Below are 16286 nucleotides of genomic sequence, written 5' to 3'. Positions count from 1 at the left end.
ACAGCATAAGCTTTTATTTTTGGCTTAAAACTGCAGAATCATAATTTAAAAAAAAACACTGGGAACACTTTTAAAATAGCTCTAAAATCAACTGGAATGATTCTTTCCAGATGCTACTGACTGATCCACTTCAATAAAATGACTCTTTCTGAGGAAAAGCGCTGCATGTTTGGCAAGGATAATAGTTCAAATTCTAAGTCCTGTAGAACACAGAGCAAATTACGGGTCAGCAGAGATGGAGCTGCAGAACCTCCAGGTGATGTGTCTGTTCAAGTAAAAAAGACGCATTGGTTCAGTACAAAAAAAAAATAAAAAGTGGTGAGAGTGCCCTAAATGTGCCAAGTCTCCCAGAGGAAGCGTGCTGCGCTCAGATGGTTCTGAGGAATCATTACAGAGCAGTGTCACGGAGAAATCCTACACTAACTCCACTCTGCCTTTTCTGCGTCTGGAGTGCTCTCTTCTCAGCTGGAAAACGCTGAAAACTGCCTTCCTCGCTGCCAGCGATGGCATTTATGCAGAGGCTTGAGAAAAATAGCCTGGAGGTGTTGAGATGTCTGGGGGGAGCGATGCCTTTTCTGTGTTTTTACAGAACTACTCACATTATAACCACAATGATTGCTTTATCAGGAGAAAACTGTCTATGAAATTTTTTAAACGAGCACCAACAAAAATGATGATAGCATTTTAGCATTTTAATGCTTTAGAAAGACACCAATATGTGGAATAAAAAACTTTGTGTTTATGATTTAGCATAAAACATTCCGATCTTGAAGCTGATTAGGGCTGCCAAAAATGATTATTTTATTAGTCGACTAATCGTCGATTATTTCTACCTATTAGTCGCCTAATCGGGTCAAGCACACATCTTGACCATCATTAGCATTAAACTAACTAAAAATAGAGACAATGAAGATGATAGTTTATTAAACTTTTAATGAATCATGCAGCCTCTGTCCTTCATTAGTTTCTGTCATTAAAAACAAGATGAAATCAAATGAGAGAGATAAGGAACATACTTTCCATCAAACTCATTTTGACAGGTGACCTTTGACCCTACACCACGTGTCAAAGTCAAGGCCCAGGGGCCGGATGCGGCCCTCTGGGTAATTATGTCCGACCCTCCAGATCATTTAATTTTATTGTTAATAATGACCCAATGTTATCTTGCGCTTATTTCTAACTTGTATAATTTTTAAAATATATATTTTAATGGAGAGTAAAATATTGAAAGTTATTTAAGGTTTAGGTTTATTTATTCTAGAATAATATTCCTACTTTTTTATTTTTTATAATTATGTCAAAAGGTTACCGTTTTTAAAGTTTTAAAAACTGTCATTCTGATACCTTTTTGGACTATTTTGGGATTTACTAAGATTTTTTTTAGGCTGTTTTGGAGTGTAGTTAATATTTCAGTTACATGCTACCTTTTTTTGGCTAATTTATGCTTTTCTTTTTAAACTTTGTTTATATTGTTTTGGAGTTGGGATAATATTTGCTCAGTAGCTGTTTCGGCTAATTTAGGTTTTTTTCCAATTTTTTAGGATATTTTGAAGTTTAGCTATTTTTCAGCTACATGCTAGTTGTTTTGGCTTGCTTTTTTTTAGGCTAATTTGGCATTTAGCTAAAATTTTAGCTGGCTATCAGCTTCACCGTTTTCAGCTATCAGCGTCAGCATTTTTAGCAACTAATTTCATCATCTTCAGCTATCAGCACTAGCATCTTCAACAGCCAAATTCATCTTACAGCATTCACACTAGCATCATCACAAGTAATCCTATATATCTAGTTCATAATTATGTTAAAAAGTTACTGTTTTTAATGAAGTTTTTTTTTTTAGAGTGTTAAATCAATTACCTGTTTGGTCCGCGACCTAAGGTGTGTTTTGGATTTTGGCCCCTTGTGCGATTGAGTTTGACACCCCTGCCCTACACCATCCATCAAACTTGTTTTGACAGGTTCCCCGTCGCTCAAGGTGACCTAACAATTTAAAATCTACTTTATATATAATGGGTATATAAGGTCAAAGGTCACCTGTCAAAATTAGTTTGATGTAAAGTATATTCCTTATCTCTCTAATCTGAAACAAGCAACTATTTTTCATAAAATATAAAGTTTTGGTCTCACTGACTCAAATAATAAAAAAGTGTATTTTTTGGTGCTGAACGCTGAAAACTTTGTTCAACTTTACTAAACTCTAACTCCATATAATGTTAAGTAACAACTAATTGTGGCAGCCCATTAAAAAATGCTGCATTTAAAAAAGAAAAGCTTGTACGTTTTCAGTTTTAAAGTGATTGTATGGGTTTAGCAGAACTTTTCAAGCTTGTAACCAAACCTTTTATGTGTAAGTCTTCATTTTTATGTTCAAACTCCATCATGGTTGTGTCTGGCTTTGCTGCAGGAGTCAGACATCTTTGTTGTTCTTAATCTCAGGACCGTTTCCTTCACTGCATCCAACAGACAATAATAACTCCACAGAATTCTGGGAGGATCATTTCTCACCGTCTTTGACTTCATGTGGAGAAAATGTTTCCAATATAGAAGATTGCTCGGAAAAAGCAATAAAGAGTGTGAAAAGGTGATAACAAAACCTACATTCTTCAGTGGGATTTATGTCGAGTCCCGTGCAGCCCTCTACTGCAAATTTCAGTGTCAGCTGTCACATCTTGATGAAAATAATATGTATTCTATAAAACATCAAAACATAATAAATTGTTCTGTTCTTCAGTGTTTTTTTTTGTATATTTATTCTTTCTTTTTGTGCGCCTTCAGGCAAAACAAAAACAGATTTTCTTCCCCTCATCCTCAGACTGACAGCCGAATCTGACAATCCATCTGCGGTTTCAGGCTGTTAAAACCTCTTTGTTGTTGCTCAGAATCATATCTGCACGGAAAAATGTCACTGATCTGTCGTCTTTAGGATGTCAATTATTTAAAGGGGGCTGAAAAACACAAACAACAACGAAAACAAGTCGCAAATCCAGAAATGAAACAACAATGAACCTTAAACAACAGCTGTTTTGAGATCACAATGAGCAAATGATAGTTCATAACGTCTAAGTTAAACAAAAAAATGTCACTCAAGTCACAAATGATTATGATTAGAGATATTTGGTTTTAATCCCTCTATAAACACGAGAAGAAACGATGGTGAAAGACCGATCGCTGAATCATGTTGTTTAAACAAAGATAAAGTTTATTTACTCTAGAATACTTATGACTTTTTTGCTTTTTAAATTGAACTTTAAATGACAAAAACTTGTTATTAGGAGTCAAAAAAAAAAAATCAGCCAGTTTGACACCCAAATCTGCATTAAAACATTTAAAAACTCTAGAGGAAATCAATTAAAAGGAGATGAACAGATAAATAATGAGCACAAAAATTCAAAAACTCTGAAAAGTTGAACAGGCTATTAAAGCAATCATGCATGCTGTGGAACAAACACCAAATTTGGAGGGATTGTGGTTGTTAAAAAAAGAAAAAAAGTTTGAAATGAGACATTTAAGGATGCTATCTGTCACATTAATCATAATCATTATGTCAAATAGGGCTGGGTATCGCCAATAATTTCCAGAATGGATTTGATTCTTTTTTTTTTTTTACTCCCTGATTCTTTTGATCCATTCAATTTAGATTGATTCGATTAAATTTTGAGTTTCCATGGGTTACACATTTAGACACATTCAGAAATACATTAATAATCTATATATGTTTTGAAGGTTTTCATATTAATCTGATACAGTTCACATACTGTAAAATGTATTAGTGAAATAATGAGATTGTTAACAATTGTTCTGCCTCTCCTGGAGGGCGTTTCAGTTTGGCCACTAGGTGGCGATCACGCTATAGCATTACACCTTAATCCAGAAGAAGAAGAAAGTGAGGAAAAAACAGTGTTTTAGATCACAAATGGTTACTTAAAAATATTTCCTTTAAAGAGTTTGGAAAATTAATTCCTGTGAGTTTATAAAGATGTTAATTTAGTCAACAATGTATGTTTAGGTCGAGCGTTAGCATTAGCTGTCCTATGGGAAATCTCATAATACGTTAGCATTAATCTAGTGGACTTAAGCTTTATGTCTTAGATTGATCTCTACTTTTATGAATCAATGATTGATCTATTAACCTTAGATTGACTTGGATCGATTAATCGATTTCATCAACCCAGCATTAAACACAGTCAGTATCTCCTCTCCAAGTCCAGCTATCACATTTTAGTCTTAGTTAAAGGAGTTGATGCCAGAACGTTTATGAAGTATGCACGGATAAGATACCTCCAGACAGCTAATCTTCTCTCGGTATCAGTAAAAAAACATCTTTTAATATAAAAACAAAAGAAAACTAGTTTATTCTGCTTTATAACAGCTAAATATAACAGAATGTTTAGAGTGAAATGTTCAGTTTAATTCCAAGTAAATGAAAAAACAAAAGCAGCTTTTTTGATTTAGTGTCTTTGGTAGAAACTTTAACCGATAAAGTGATTTGCATTGATTCAGAGAACACTCGCTGTTCTTTCTGATTAAAACTTGGTGTCGGTGTTTCCCAGAATCCTCAGAAGCTCAACAGTGACCACTTTCAGCTGAATGCAAATGGAGAAACTTTGTTCTGCTGAGCAGGAGAAGGCAGTATATTAATAATTCAGACTATTTGGTGGAAAATCGCTTGACAGAACAAGAGTGAGAAAGATATGCTTCTGACAGAGGCAATAAAATACTCTCTAGACAGAGGCTGAAATAAATCTTTCAAAACTGGAGGGATTTCTCCTTTAACCTTTTCAAATAAGAAGAATTTATAAACACTAGAAACACCACTTTTGACCTGAGCGAGCTTTCCTGTTCTCTCCTTTGATTAAAAGTGTTTCTCTGAAGTGAACAGATTCATAGAATCTGTACTCCTTCACCTCTCAGCCTATGAGCTGCAGAAGAGGCTGTTTACCTGCAGCACAAACACACATAAAATGTTCTCACGCAGATAAAATGTACTGCACGTGATGTGATATGCAAACTCCTTATGGCTAATTTGGATAGCCACATTTTTAAAGTATGACCTTTTTAAAGAACAATGAATCCTGAAGCACTTTAAAGTTTATATTATGGGTTTGAGATTATCTCATCATCATAGCACAGAACACTGAGCCATTTCTTTTAAATATGGTGACTTAAACATTTTTTTAAGTCGATATATATCTAATATCTTTTACACCCCAGTATAACTATATGAATGCAATGAATCCTCGTCTGCTTCAGTGGGTCAGTCTGCACTTATAAAATAGTAGTGAAAAATACAACATTTATGAAAACGTATCATTTCTCACTCAAGTTTGGACAAATACGAACACGTCGCATTTAGACGCACCATGTTACACATTAGGCTGCACAACACAGTTTGATTTCTGTTCTTAAGTTCATGATTCAATTTGATTAACATTTTGTCACAACTTCAATAAATACTGATTCTATTTTCTAATTTCCTTCACAAAACCACAGTGTTGTTTGAGTTTGTTTTACATAAAATTCCTGATTTTATTAAACAAAGTTGTTTTTTGTTGTTCTTGTTTTTGATAAATAAGGATTCTTGTGATGATTCTTAAAAACTGACACAAAATGCATTTTTTCGGTCTGAAAAAAATATTCAAAATGCTTCTATAAAGGGAAATGAAGAAGACAAGGGAATGAACTCAAACATACTCATAAATACAAGAAATGATATCTGGTTCACACTAAACGGCCAAAAAGACGCAGACAGCTGCAGCATCAGGCTTTGTTTGCCATTAAATGACGACAGATCTGTTTCAAACCACCCCCGAAACACTTTTTTTAACCAATTAGCCTGTCACATTTCTGCTCAAGGCTGAAAAGGCAAAAGGGAACAACTTCCCTCCCTTCTGCTGAAGAAGCTCCGCACATATTTTATTGAAAATGCTGGTCAACAATTCCCAGGAGCGTCGCACCTCAGCTGAATACTAACCAGGAGCCTCTGAGGTTCCTATTAACTCCATTAACCTATTGAAAGTAAGGATATCATATATTTGAATACGGCAGAGTTCATCCTAATCGAAGTAAACTGACCATTAAAGCATCCAGATCCAGAATCTCTTTTTCTGTACAGTAAACACAGCATGAAGGAGGTTGACTGACAAGGCCAACAACCAATCAGGACGGAGAACACAGTGTACTGCTAAAAAAAAAAAAGAATCATGCAAAATCGCACTGAAAAGAATCTGCAAAACAGCAAGAACGTAAAAGGTAAACCGCAAAATACCAAGGGACTACTGTATCTCGTATCATGATCTGCATCGTGATAAAAATCGGACTCTTGCCAATACATTCCCTAATAACTTTATCCACAAGAGAGTTTCAACAACCGGTCATGAACATCTATTCCGCTGGCCATAAACATACCAGGTCCTGTAAAAAAATCAGCTGGACTTTAAAGACTTTTTGGTGTCTAAATCATTCTTTAGCTTCCTGAGCAACCCTGGAGGATTCTTCGTGACCTCCAGTTCCACAGCGTTCTTGGTTTGTTGTTTTCTGCCTGACAGCTGATCGTTGGGATCCATCTTAACCTCCACATGCTGTCAGCTCCGGAGCATCACAGTCTGCTGAGATTTTTTCTTTAAAATCCTGAAGAAAATGATGTATTTTCTGGACATTTTTCATACTTAGTGACATGCAGTAAACCAACAACAACCCAAGAAAACTTCAGGCTAATAACAAATAGTTTTACATAAATGATTGTAAATACCTCCATAAAATTGGTTTATTACTAAACAGTAGGAGTAAGAGTCTGGCGATACGATACATATCATGATACATGTCTCACGAAACAATACGTATCACGATACATCCCAAGTCTTTACTTTTGTAATTCTGAACCTTTTTACTGCTTCACTCCTTTTTCTTATCTGAGCTGCTATGAAGCATCAGAATCCATGTTTTTATATGATACTGGTAGAAACATGGCACAGAGTTTGGTACCCATCCCAAAAATAAAAACACAGTGGAACGCTTCGAACAACAACTTCTGATTGAACGTTTCACACAAGCTGTTCTTGCGAGATCTTGTCTTGTTTTGGTTGTTGTAGAGCTGCTCAAAGAGGCTCAGTGTGCTGTGCTGCCATCTAGTGGTCAGGGATTCAGGTAGAAAACAAAAGTAAGACGCTGATAAATAATTAATTTAATATTATCTTCCCAGCATTTTAAATCGACACAAGTATCGCTAAATAAAATACTGCGATATATCGCATAATCTAATTTTTCCTACACCCCTACTAAACACAATATTTCCTCATTTTTTCCAATAGATATTAAAATCAATCATTTTTAAAGTAACAGTAAGGAGTGCAACGGAACACAAGTCACGGTTTTTATTTTAAACCTAAAACCTAAACAAGATAACTGCAAATATTTGATTGTTAAAATCATTTAAAATGAAACAGAAGTTCATCTATGTGCAGAAAATGTGCTCAACGTTCTTTTCATTTTCACTTTATGAGTTTTCACTGCTAATAAATGTAAAAGCAGCTGTTATCACTTCCTCTGCTGTTCTTGTGCACGACTCTTAACCTTCAAACGGTTCATGAATTATGAACACACACTTCCTTCAATAATCCTTTTAGCGTTAAAGCTGTCTTTAAATGTACCTTTTCTGTGTGCACACAGCTAACTTCTGCCTGCCATAATTATTACTGACGATAAGCCAGAGGAGCAGCAAAGCAGATTTCACAGTCACATCATCTGCTGGCTGCACCAAATCAGATCAGGAGAAGAGAGGAGGGAAAGTCTGCCAAAAGCTCTCGGCAGGTGCAGCACTTCCAAGCACTTATTTCCCCTTTACAAAGCCGGTTTAGGCTTCCTGACTGTAATCAGAGTAGACTGTTGATTAAATGAAAACAGATTGGGCCTCGTATTTTCTTACTGCTTTCAGAACGCGGCTGCTGAGACCAGAGAACGCAAGACGCCCGCTGATCCACAGCCTCTTTATTGGAGGGAGCTTGTCAGCACGGCAGCAGGAAGTTAGGTCTTCGAGGGCTTTTGGTCAAGGTGAGGCTCTTCTGTGGCTGTCCACCTGTCAGAAAGCTTCAGCCCTCCTATTATTTCAGTCTTCACAGAGGTGGAATCCTCTGAAGCAAAACCTCAAACTTTTAATGAAGCTTTTCCTTTGAGTGAAGGGATTTTAACAGAATACCTGTTTAATCATCAAATAATAAGTAAAAAATAACTTTATCTAAGATATTGTTACAAAAATGCACAATTTAAAGCAATTCTAAAGAAATTAATTAAAAAATGTCTAAAACAAGAAGATAATATGCCTGATATAGACAACAGCATGTGTTGTTTAAAGACCCACTTTGATAAAAATTGTGTTTTTAAACATGTTCTTGTGGATTTTTTTTTTAAGATGAAGGACATATGTTAAGAAATTAAGCTCAAATTGCATTTTTGAGTAATTCTTTAGTCAAATTGTTGGGAATAAGGCGCTGACAAGATAATGCCCTTTGAAAAAGAGCTTATTTGTGACATAGAAATGACACCAGGCAGCCCACAAGCCTCCAGCTCTGAGATCTCAGCAAAGAGAAAGGAAAGGCGGTGGGCTTGCTCTGAGCCAACGGACCCGCCCACAACTCAGAGGCAAGTTTCTAGCCACTCTGCAGAAACTATGTCCTAGAAAATGACAGTTTTTTTCATTTTGGCTAAAAAATCCATAATTATAATTAAACTAAGAATGGGTTAATAGTTCAAAGATAATTGGAGTGGCACTTTACAACTTTTTAAAGTGCTTTACAAAGAAGAAGCTCACTAAAAGCAGTCAAAAATCATAAAAACTGTAAAGACTTTCAGTTGTCATAAACAGACATTTTAGTCTGGACTTGAACATAGAAACATTTGCCAAACCTCATCAAAAGGACTGCTCCAAACCCAACATTTGAACGTCACTTTTACAATTAGCAATTTTATAGATCCATGAAAATGATATGATTAATTCTAATTAAAACTTCGGCTTTCTCAGAATTCCCTCAATATTCCCTATCCCCTCAAACACTATGTAATGCAGGACTATCCTGAGCCCTGGAGTTTAAATGACAAATTGTTCAAATGCAATGCATTGTGGTCTACATTTGTCAATCTAGTGAGCATTGATGCACACGGGTCTTCTGCAGAGACTTGTGGGACATTTCCAGGACATTGGATTTTGGAATTGTAAATTTGGAGAATACCCTATAGTGGACATTTTGAAAAAAATCTTTTAGCAGTGTCGGACTGCCACTGAGGATAAATAATAATGGATTGGTAAAAAAAAACACAAGTTGTTCAAACTTGTAACCTTGTAAATGATCTAGCATTAATGTTTTATATAATCTTAGAAAAGTAACATTAGACAGGGAGGAGAAGGGGAAGAAAGTGAAGAAGAACGAAGCATAACAGGAGGAGAGCGGAGTGAAGGAGCAGCAGAAAGATGAGAGTAGAGGGAAACCTCAAGGGAAGCTCAGGCTGTCAGGCTGAGACCCAAACCCCAATAAAAGCAGATTCCACTCATGACTTTGAGTGTTGGTGAACCTTTTTCTCCTTTTCTGTATGATCCTCGTGTAAAGCTGCCAGGAATAGGTGGTGTAGGACCCAAAAATCTTTGTTTAATCCGCTGATTAAAACGGTGGAGAGCAAACTTTTATGAAAGCAAAATATTTTAAATGTAAGTTTATTTTTATATAAAATGACATAAAAGTAAAAAAAATCTATTTTTTTACACTTATTTTATTTCAAACTTGAACAATTTTGACAGGATATATTAGAGTTATTTAAGGTTTAAGTTGATTTATTCCGTAATAATGTTTTCTGTCTTTTTTTGTTATTATTTTTATGTTAAAGAAGAAGTTAATTTTTAGTGTGTTCATAGAAAGTTTATCCTCTTCAGCCTAACAATTTCACACTTGAAATTTACGAATGCACACAACCCAAACAAATTTACTCTTGAAAATTATAAATACGTCCAGACAAAACCTTCAGCGTGTTTTGGGACCTTGAGTTTGACACCCCTGTTTTAATGGAACATTAAAAATGTAATTTAATGCATGAATCCTTACATTAAACTAAACAAAACAAGATGATATGCAATAAGGAAAAAATACAATCTCAAGAAAATCCAAAAATGTAATTTTGCAAGTTTTTCTAAAATGTCCTTCACTCCCAGGCAACCAAAAAAATTGTTTGTTATGGAGCTAAAACCAACAGATGAGATGTTTTCTTTTTTGTTTCTTTTAATGAATTTGTGACGTGCAGCTTTGACCAGGATGGCATGTACTGCTTAGCCAGTGAGGGCAGCTCAAAAGTGGGAAGCGAGGGCGAGTAGCACCTGCAGGCCATACAACGCCGCTCACAGCTTTAATATTCTCAAGAGCTGCTTATCTCTGCCAATCTTACCAGTTTGTCTAATTGATCACTTTAAAAAAAATACTTTTCATGGTTATTAAAGAATTAACTTAAATCAGAAAGTCCCGTCCTCGTCAGGTGATGCTGGTACCCCTGTCCAGACTGCTCCAATCTCCCATGATTCCCACCACAAACCAACCTGGACCTCCTTATCAATAATTCACGTGTTTAGCGTGCTCTTGTTAAAAACCTGTTCATGTTCTAGGCTACATCAAAGACCGTTCAGAGAAGTCAGAAACTAAAAAAGCGCAACCCTTTTCAGCAGTCGGCTGCTGCAATCAAAACATCAGAAGGATTTGAAGAGGACGCCACATCACCAGACGACTGACACATTTTCCTTTAAAACAACAGAATTTTAAAAAAGTAACTCAAATCCCTGCTACTGGAATGTCTCCACGGAGCTCCACACCTGGCACATCAGCCTTTGCTCTGCGGCATTTCATCAGAAAGAAAGAAAGAGAGCTCTACAAAAATCAATAGGAGAACCAGCGATAGAAAACGTACTGTGTGCTCCTCAGGTGCTTATCAGGTCTCAGACAGCAGAAAGCTGGATCAGCTGAAGCTGATTTATGACTTTTCTCCAGGGAGGCCAGATATGAGAAGATTATGGAAGTTGTGCCCACAGGTTAAGCTAGTAGTTAGACAGAAAGTTTTAAAAGAAAAAAAAAGAACTAATTGTTTTTACCTAAACTAAATCTACCCTAAAGTAAGTTTAGTTTTATTAATGTCATGAGTAGGGCTACAACAAATGATTATTTTAATAGTCAACTATTTTTTCAGATTAGTCGAATAATCGGGTCATTCACAAAGTGGATGTAAAACACACATCTTAACCATCCTTAGCTTTAAACTAACTAAAAACTACATATATAGCATCACCTGTGATAATGCTATTGCGAATGCTGTAAGTCGAATTTGGCTGCTGAAGATGATAGTGACGACAGCTGAAGATGCTGAAATTGAAAGCTAAAAACGCTGAAGCTGATAGCCAGCTAAAATATTAGTTAGTAAATACCAAATTAGCCTAGAAAACTGAAAAAAGGGTCAGTTAGCCAAAACAGTTAGCATGTAGCTGAAATATTAGCTAAACTCCAAAATAGCCCAAAAAACAAAAAAAAAACTCAGTTAGCTAAAATAGCTAGCATGTAGCTGAAATATTAGCTAAACTCCCAAATAGCCTAAAAGACAAAAAAAATTCCGAAATTAGCCAAATTAGCTAGTATGCAGCTGAAATATTAGCCAAACTTCAAATTAACCTAAAAAACTGAAAAATCCTAATTTAGCCATAACAGCCAACATGGTGCTGAAATATTAGCTAAACTCCCAAATAGCCTAAAAAACCTTAATAAATGCCAAAATAGTCCAAAAAGCTCTGACTCCATATAATATAAAGTAACAAATAATCGACTACTAAATTAGTCGTTGACTATTTTAATAGCCGATTAGTCGTTGATTAGTCGACTAATCGTGACGGCCCTAGTCATGAGGTCAAAAACGTTGAGCCAGTCTAAGATAGAAACAACCTGAACAAGTTTAGATTTACTTTTTTTCTGATAAAGTATTGCTGCTGTGATTGGAGCACTAACCTTAGCATGGACAGCGTAAGAGGCTAAAAGCACAGATGCTTCAGGAGGACAGTGAATCTCTTCTTCAAGAATCTTCTTCTTCACCTGAAAAACAACAAAAATATCATTAAATCTGTTTGTACTCGGTTAAGATGCTGTTCTTTCCCTTAAAATGATTGTCTGCGTAATAATCATTAACTCTTAAACACCCAGAGAACGTAGATGTTGCTTTCTGCCCACGAAAATAAAATTCCTCCAATCAGAAAACACCTCAGTTTTCTTAGCTCTTGTGTCCAGTCGAGTCTCAGAAACCTCAGGTGTTGGCTGATAAGTCTTTGTCCCCTTGTGCGATTGAGTTTGACACCCCTGGTCTATAGCTAAGTTTATCAGAAATTCAGCTACTTTTTTTTAATCTCCATGGATCTTACAGCTCTTGGCGGTTTATATTGACTAAGGAGATTTAATAAATTTAAAGGACCTGAACCATTCAGACATTTAAAAACTAAAAGAAGAATTTTAAAATCAATCCAGAATTCTTTAGTTAATCTTACTTTTTTAGTGTGTTATTAATAAAACCTGATATACATAACAGATTCTATTAAAAAAAATCGCATCAAAATGTTGTTCTTTTAATTTTTGTTTATGATCATAATAAAATCTTTACATATTTTGTCTGTTAACAAAATTCCAGGAAACACTTTTTCCTGCTGCTCTGCATGAAATTCCAAATTCCTTCAGGTGAAGGATTAGGATGGATTTCCTGAACCTATGATGGATGTCCAATAAACTGCAAAGTCATATGAAATAGGATTTATGCCGACCGTTTCTAGGAGTCCAGCACTTTTTTCCATATTTGAAGAACGCCTTGCTTTGGATTAACTGTCCAGGCCTGGTCCTGGTAGATCAACCACCTGCCCTTCTCCCAGATCGCTCAGCTGGCAGTGAGGTTGTTCCCTCATTCTGACTGACTCAGACCCACTGTCATGAAAATCATCTTTTTGATGTTAACATGCTCTTGTGGGTTTTTCCAATGATGGATGACATACATATCAGGACATTTTTGATAAACAAAATAAAATAAAAAAACATCACAATTAAAAAAACAGTGGGAATGCTCTGAAAATGGCCCAGGAGATGATTCAACAGTGGGATATGTTTTCATCTTTTATAGTAATTTTCAAAAAAAATTTGAGTTTAGCTCATATTTAGCAACACGCTAACATTTTTGGCTAATTTGTTATCTATTGACGTTTTATAAGATAATTTAAAGTTTAGCTTTTATTTAATAAAATGCTAACATTTTTGACTAATTTAGTTTACTGAGGATTTTTAGGCTATTTTGGAGTTTAGCTCGTATTTAAGCAACGGGTTAGCTTTTAGACTAATTTTGAATCAAGGTTTTTTTGGGCTAATTTGCAGTTTAGCTAATATTTAAGTAACACACTAAAAATATTTTTGCAAAATTAACAGGTATTAGGGATTTTTAAGCAGTTTTACTACATTTTTTTCTGAAATTTAGATCAACTTTAGCGTTATTTCAAAGTTCTTTAATGAAATTTCCAGTCTTTTAGCAAATTTAACATTTTGCTAACAGCTTTTCCACAAATCCCTCCAGCAATTAAAGTAAATTGCGTCACCATTTTCAGTAAAAAGCTTCAGCATCTTCAGCGACTACTTTCAGCAGAAAGCATTCACACAAGCATTATCGCAGGTAATGCAACTTTTCTAGTTATTATTGTAATAAGTTGGACAAATGTGAAACAAAAATCAGAAGGTTTAGTTTCATCCCATTTTCATACAGAACCAAGTATTAGTTTTAAACTGAGGTTTTCCTTTAAGGTCCAGATGGTACCTTATAAATATTCCATCCGTGTATTATTTCCTAACCTGACTTCATGAAGCTCACACAGTCGACGGAGCCTGGAGTCTCTCCCAACTTTCATCCAGTCGAGAGCTGAACAAACATTCTCAGACTTAAACAGAATAGTCACATGGGGACCTATTAGCAGCGAGAAACAGCATTTTAGGAGATCATTAACCTGATCCCAGAGTATCAGCTTGTTATTCAGGAGATGCTATGACAGAGAGGCAAGCCACACACGATCATTAAAAAACAAACGTGGTTTTCAATCATTTGCATTATTTCTGCATCTATACTGGTTTAAATGAGGTGAGGCGGGAGTTTAGGTTCAGAGTTTACAGGTTCAAGAGAGAAGAAGTCTTTGGAGGACGAAAAGTTGATCTGAGGCCAGGATTTGTTTATTTCAAGTTCTTCCTGAATTCAAGTGATGAGAGGGAAGGAAGCCATCAAGAAGCTGCTTTCATAACTGCAACATCTCCTTCTCAAAGGTCGATCGACAAGTCTCCATTTAAATAAATGAGTTGGGTTGAACACCTGAACATCATGCTTTGGTGTTCTCCTGTTTTTAACAATTTTTAGCTTTCAATTTCAGCATCTTCAGCTATCAGCACTAGCATCCTCAGCAGCCAAATTCAGCTTACAGCATTCACACTAGCATTATTTCAAATAATACATCTAGTTGATAATTATGTTAAAAAGTCATGGTTTTAAAGTTTTAAAAATGTAGTTTTAGAGAGTTTAATAAATGTTTATCCTGTTTGCGACCTAAGGTGTGTTTTGGATTTTGGCCCATTGTGTGATTGACTTTCACACACCTGCTGTTGAGTGAAAATGTTAATGCTGATTTTTTTTCCCAGGCTGACCAAGCAATCTGCGACCTTAATAATTTGTGTGGGTCACCTGCATAAAGGTTTACCCATTTTGGCCCGTATCCACCTGTGAGAGCAGGTGGGACTAAGGCTTAAGCAGCGAACAGCACTGAGTCGCTGCGTTTATCTGAAATCATGAATGCTTTCTGATAAACACTAATCCAGCTGTCACGCCTGCACAGTTACATCGGGGGGGGGGCTCCTGACACTCGAGGAATAATTACAGAACAGGAACAACACATTCATCCCCAACACACTTTCACTGCTGTACATGTTGATTTTTTTAGTAAATTTCTCATTTTAGAGCTTCTCTCCAAACAGACACGGTTTCTAAATCAAACAGACTTCATTCTAGTGATAAACCCAAACCTGCACCAACGGCCGGCTGTGCTGGTTCCCCTCACGCCGTCATGGGGGCCGTGTCATCAACTGGGCCAATAACAAATAACAAAGCCTTTAAAGCCTAATTGGTAATTGATAAATGAGGCAGAGGATGATGGGAGAACAGTAATGAATCTCATCTCCCGCCGGAGGAGCGGTGCGGCCGGCCCCGCAGGAATTCCCGCCGGGGTTTTAAGTGGAAAGGGCAGCAGTAATATGTTGTGCAGCGATTCCACTCGGCTGCACACAATCAAAGCAGGACAACGACGAGAGTGTATTACCGACGTTTCTCCCGGAGAGGAACGCCGTCCATGCATGTCGCTTTGTAAAACTGAATCACAACAACGTTGAAGCAAGAGTCCCAAATGTTCTCCCTGCAGATTGATGGAGGAACATGTTTTTAATGTATTCATTTTAAATCCTTCAGGTTTTTCTAGAAAACATTTTCCAGCTGATTTTTCATGAAAAGTCTGAGAAAAAAAAGCGCTCTTGTGGGCATTTGAGATAAATGTAGCTGCCCATAAGCCAGGCACTAATCCTGCTGTGAGACACGCTGGAATTCATGTCTACCTCCACGCCTATAACAGCTGACGGTCTCTCTTCTCTGGGGAGGATCACCAAGCTGAGAGTCACTGGGTACCTCACGATACGCAACACATGCTCACGATATCGATGGTATCACGATACTGCGATAACTAGTAAAAAAAATAATCTTTAATAACTCACATTATATAGAAGAACACATATTTTGTAGGAAAATGTGTCCCTGTTTATTTTTTAGCTTGAACACAATCGTAATAAACAACTTGAGTCTTATTTTGCGCAACAAATAATTTACACTTTTGTGTAAATCAGTAATGCCAATATTTGACAAGCATTGACCCCAAATGAATTGGAATTATCTGTAAAATTCAGTGTTAACAATAGGAAACATGAACAGCAGTGCCACTACTTAGTGCAAAATTGTTGCAAAAAACTGAACAAAAATGAAGTCACTGAAATAGCTGCTAGGCATTTTGGTGCTCACGCCAGTCAGTCTTGCAACGTGCGCCCCCTACCTATGGAATGATCTTTGTGCCACCATATTGCAAGCAAAAGTCACAGTTTTGAGATCAAAATTGTCTGAATTGCAAACAAGATGTAACATGTTAGGAAAAAAAACGTAATAATTTGCAAATGACC

At 36.3% G+C, this 16286-nt stretch overlaps 1 protein-coding gene across 1 annotated transcript in view; it reads right to left on the bottom strand.

Annotated features, from left to right (window-relative positions):
* Positions 1-16286, bottom strand: part of nf2a (neurofibromin 2a (merlin)) — a 45813-nt gene that overhangs the window by 25738 nt on the left and 3789 nt on the right. Inside the window, exon 4 of the mRNA XM_024275862.2 lies at positions 12015-12098. Coding sequence (XP_024131630.1) covers positions 12015-12098 — 84 coding nt within the window. The remainder of the gene's footprint in view (positions 1-12014; positions 12099-16286) is intronic.

The sequence above is a fragment of the Oryzias melastigma genome, linkage group LG9 (assembly GCF_002922805.2).
Source record: "Oryzias melastigma strain HK-1 linkage group LG9, ASM292280v2, whole genome shotgun sequence".
NCBI classification, from domain to species: Eukaryota; Metazoa; Chordata; class Actinopteri; order Beloniformes; family Adrianichthyidae; genus Oryzias; species Oryzias melastigma.
The sequence above is the reverse complement of the archived record's forward strand: the minus strand, read 5'-3'. Positions and strand labels throughout refer to the sequence as shown.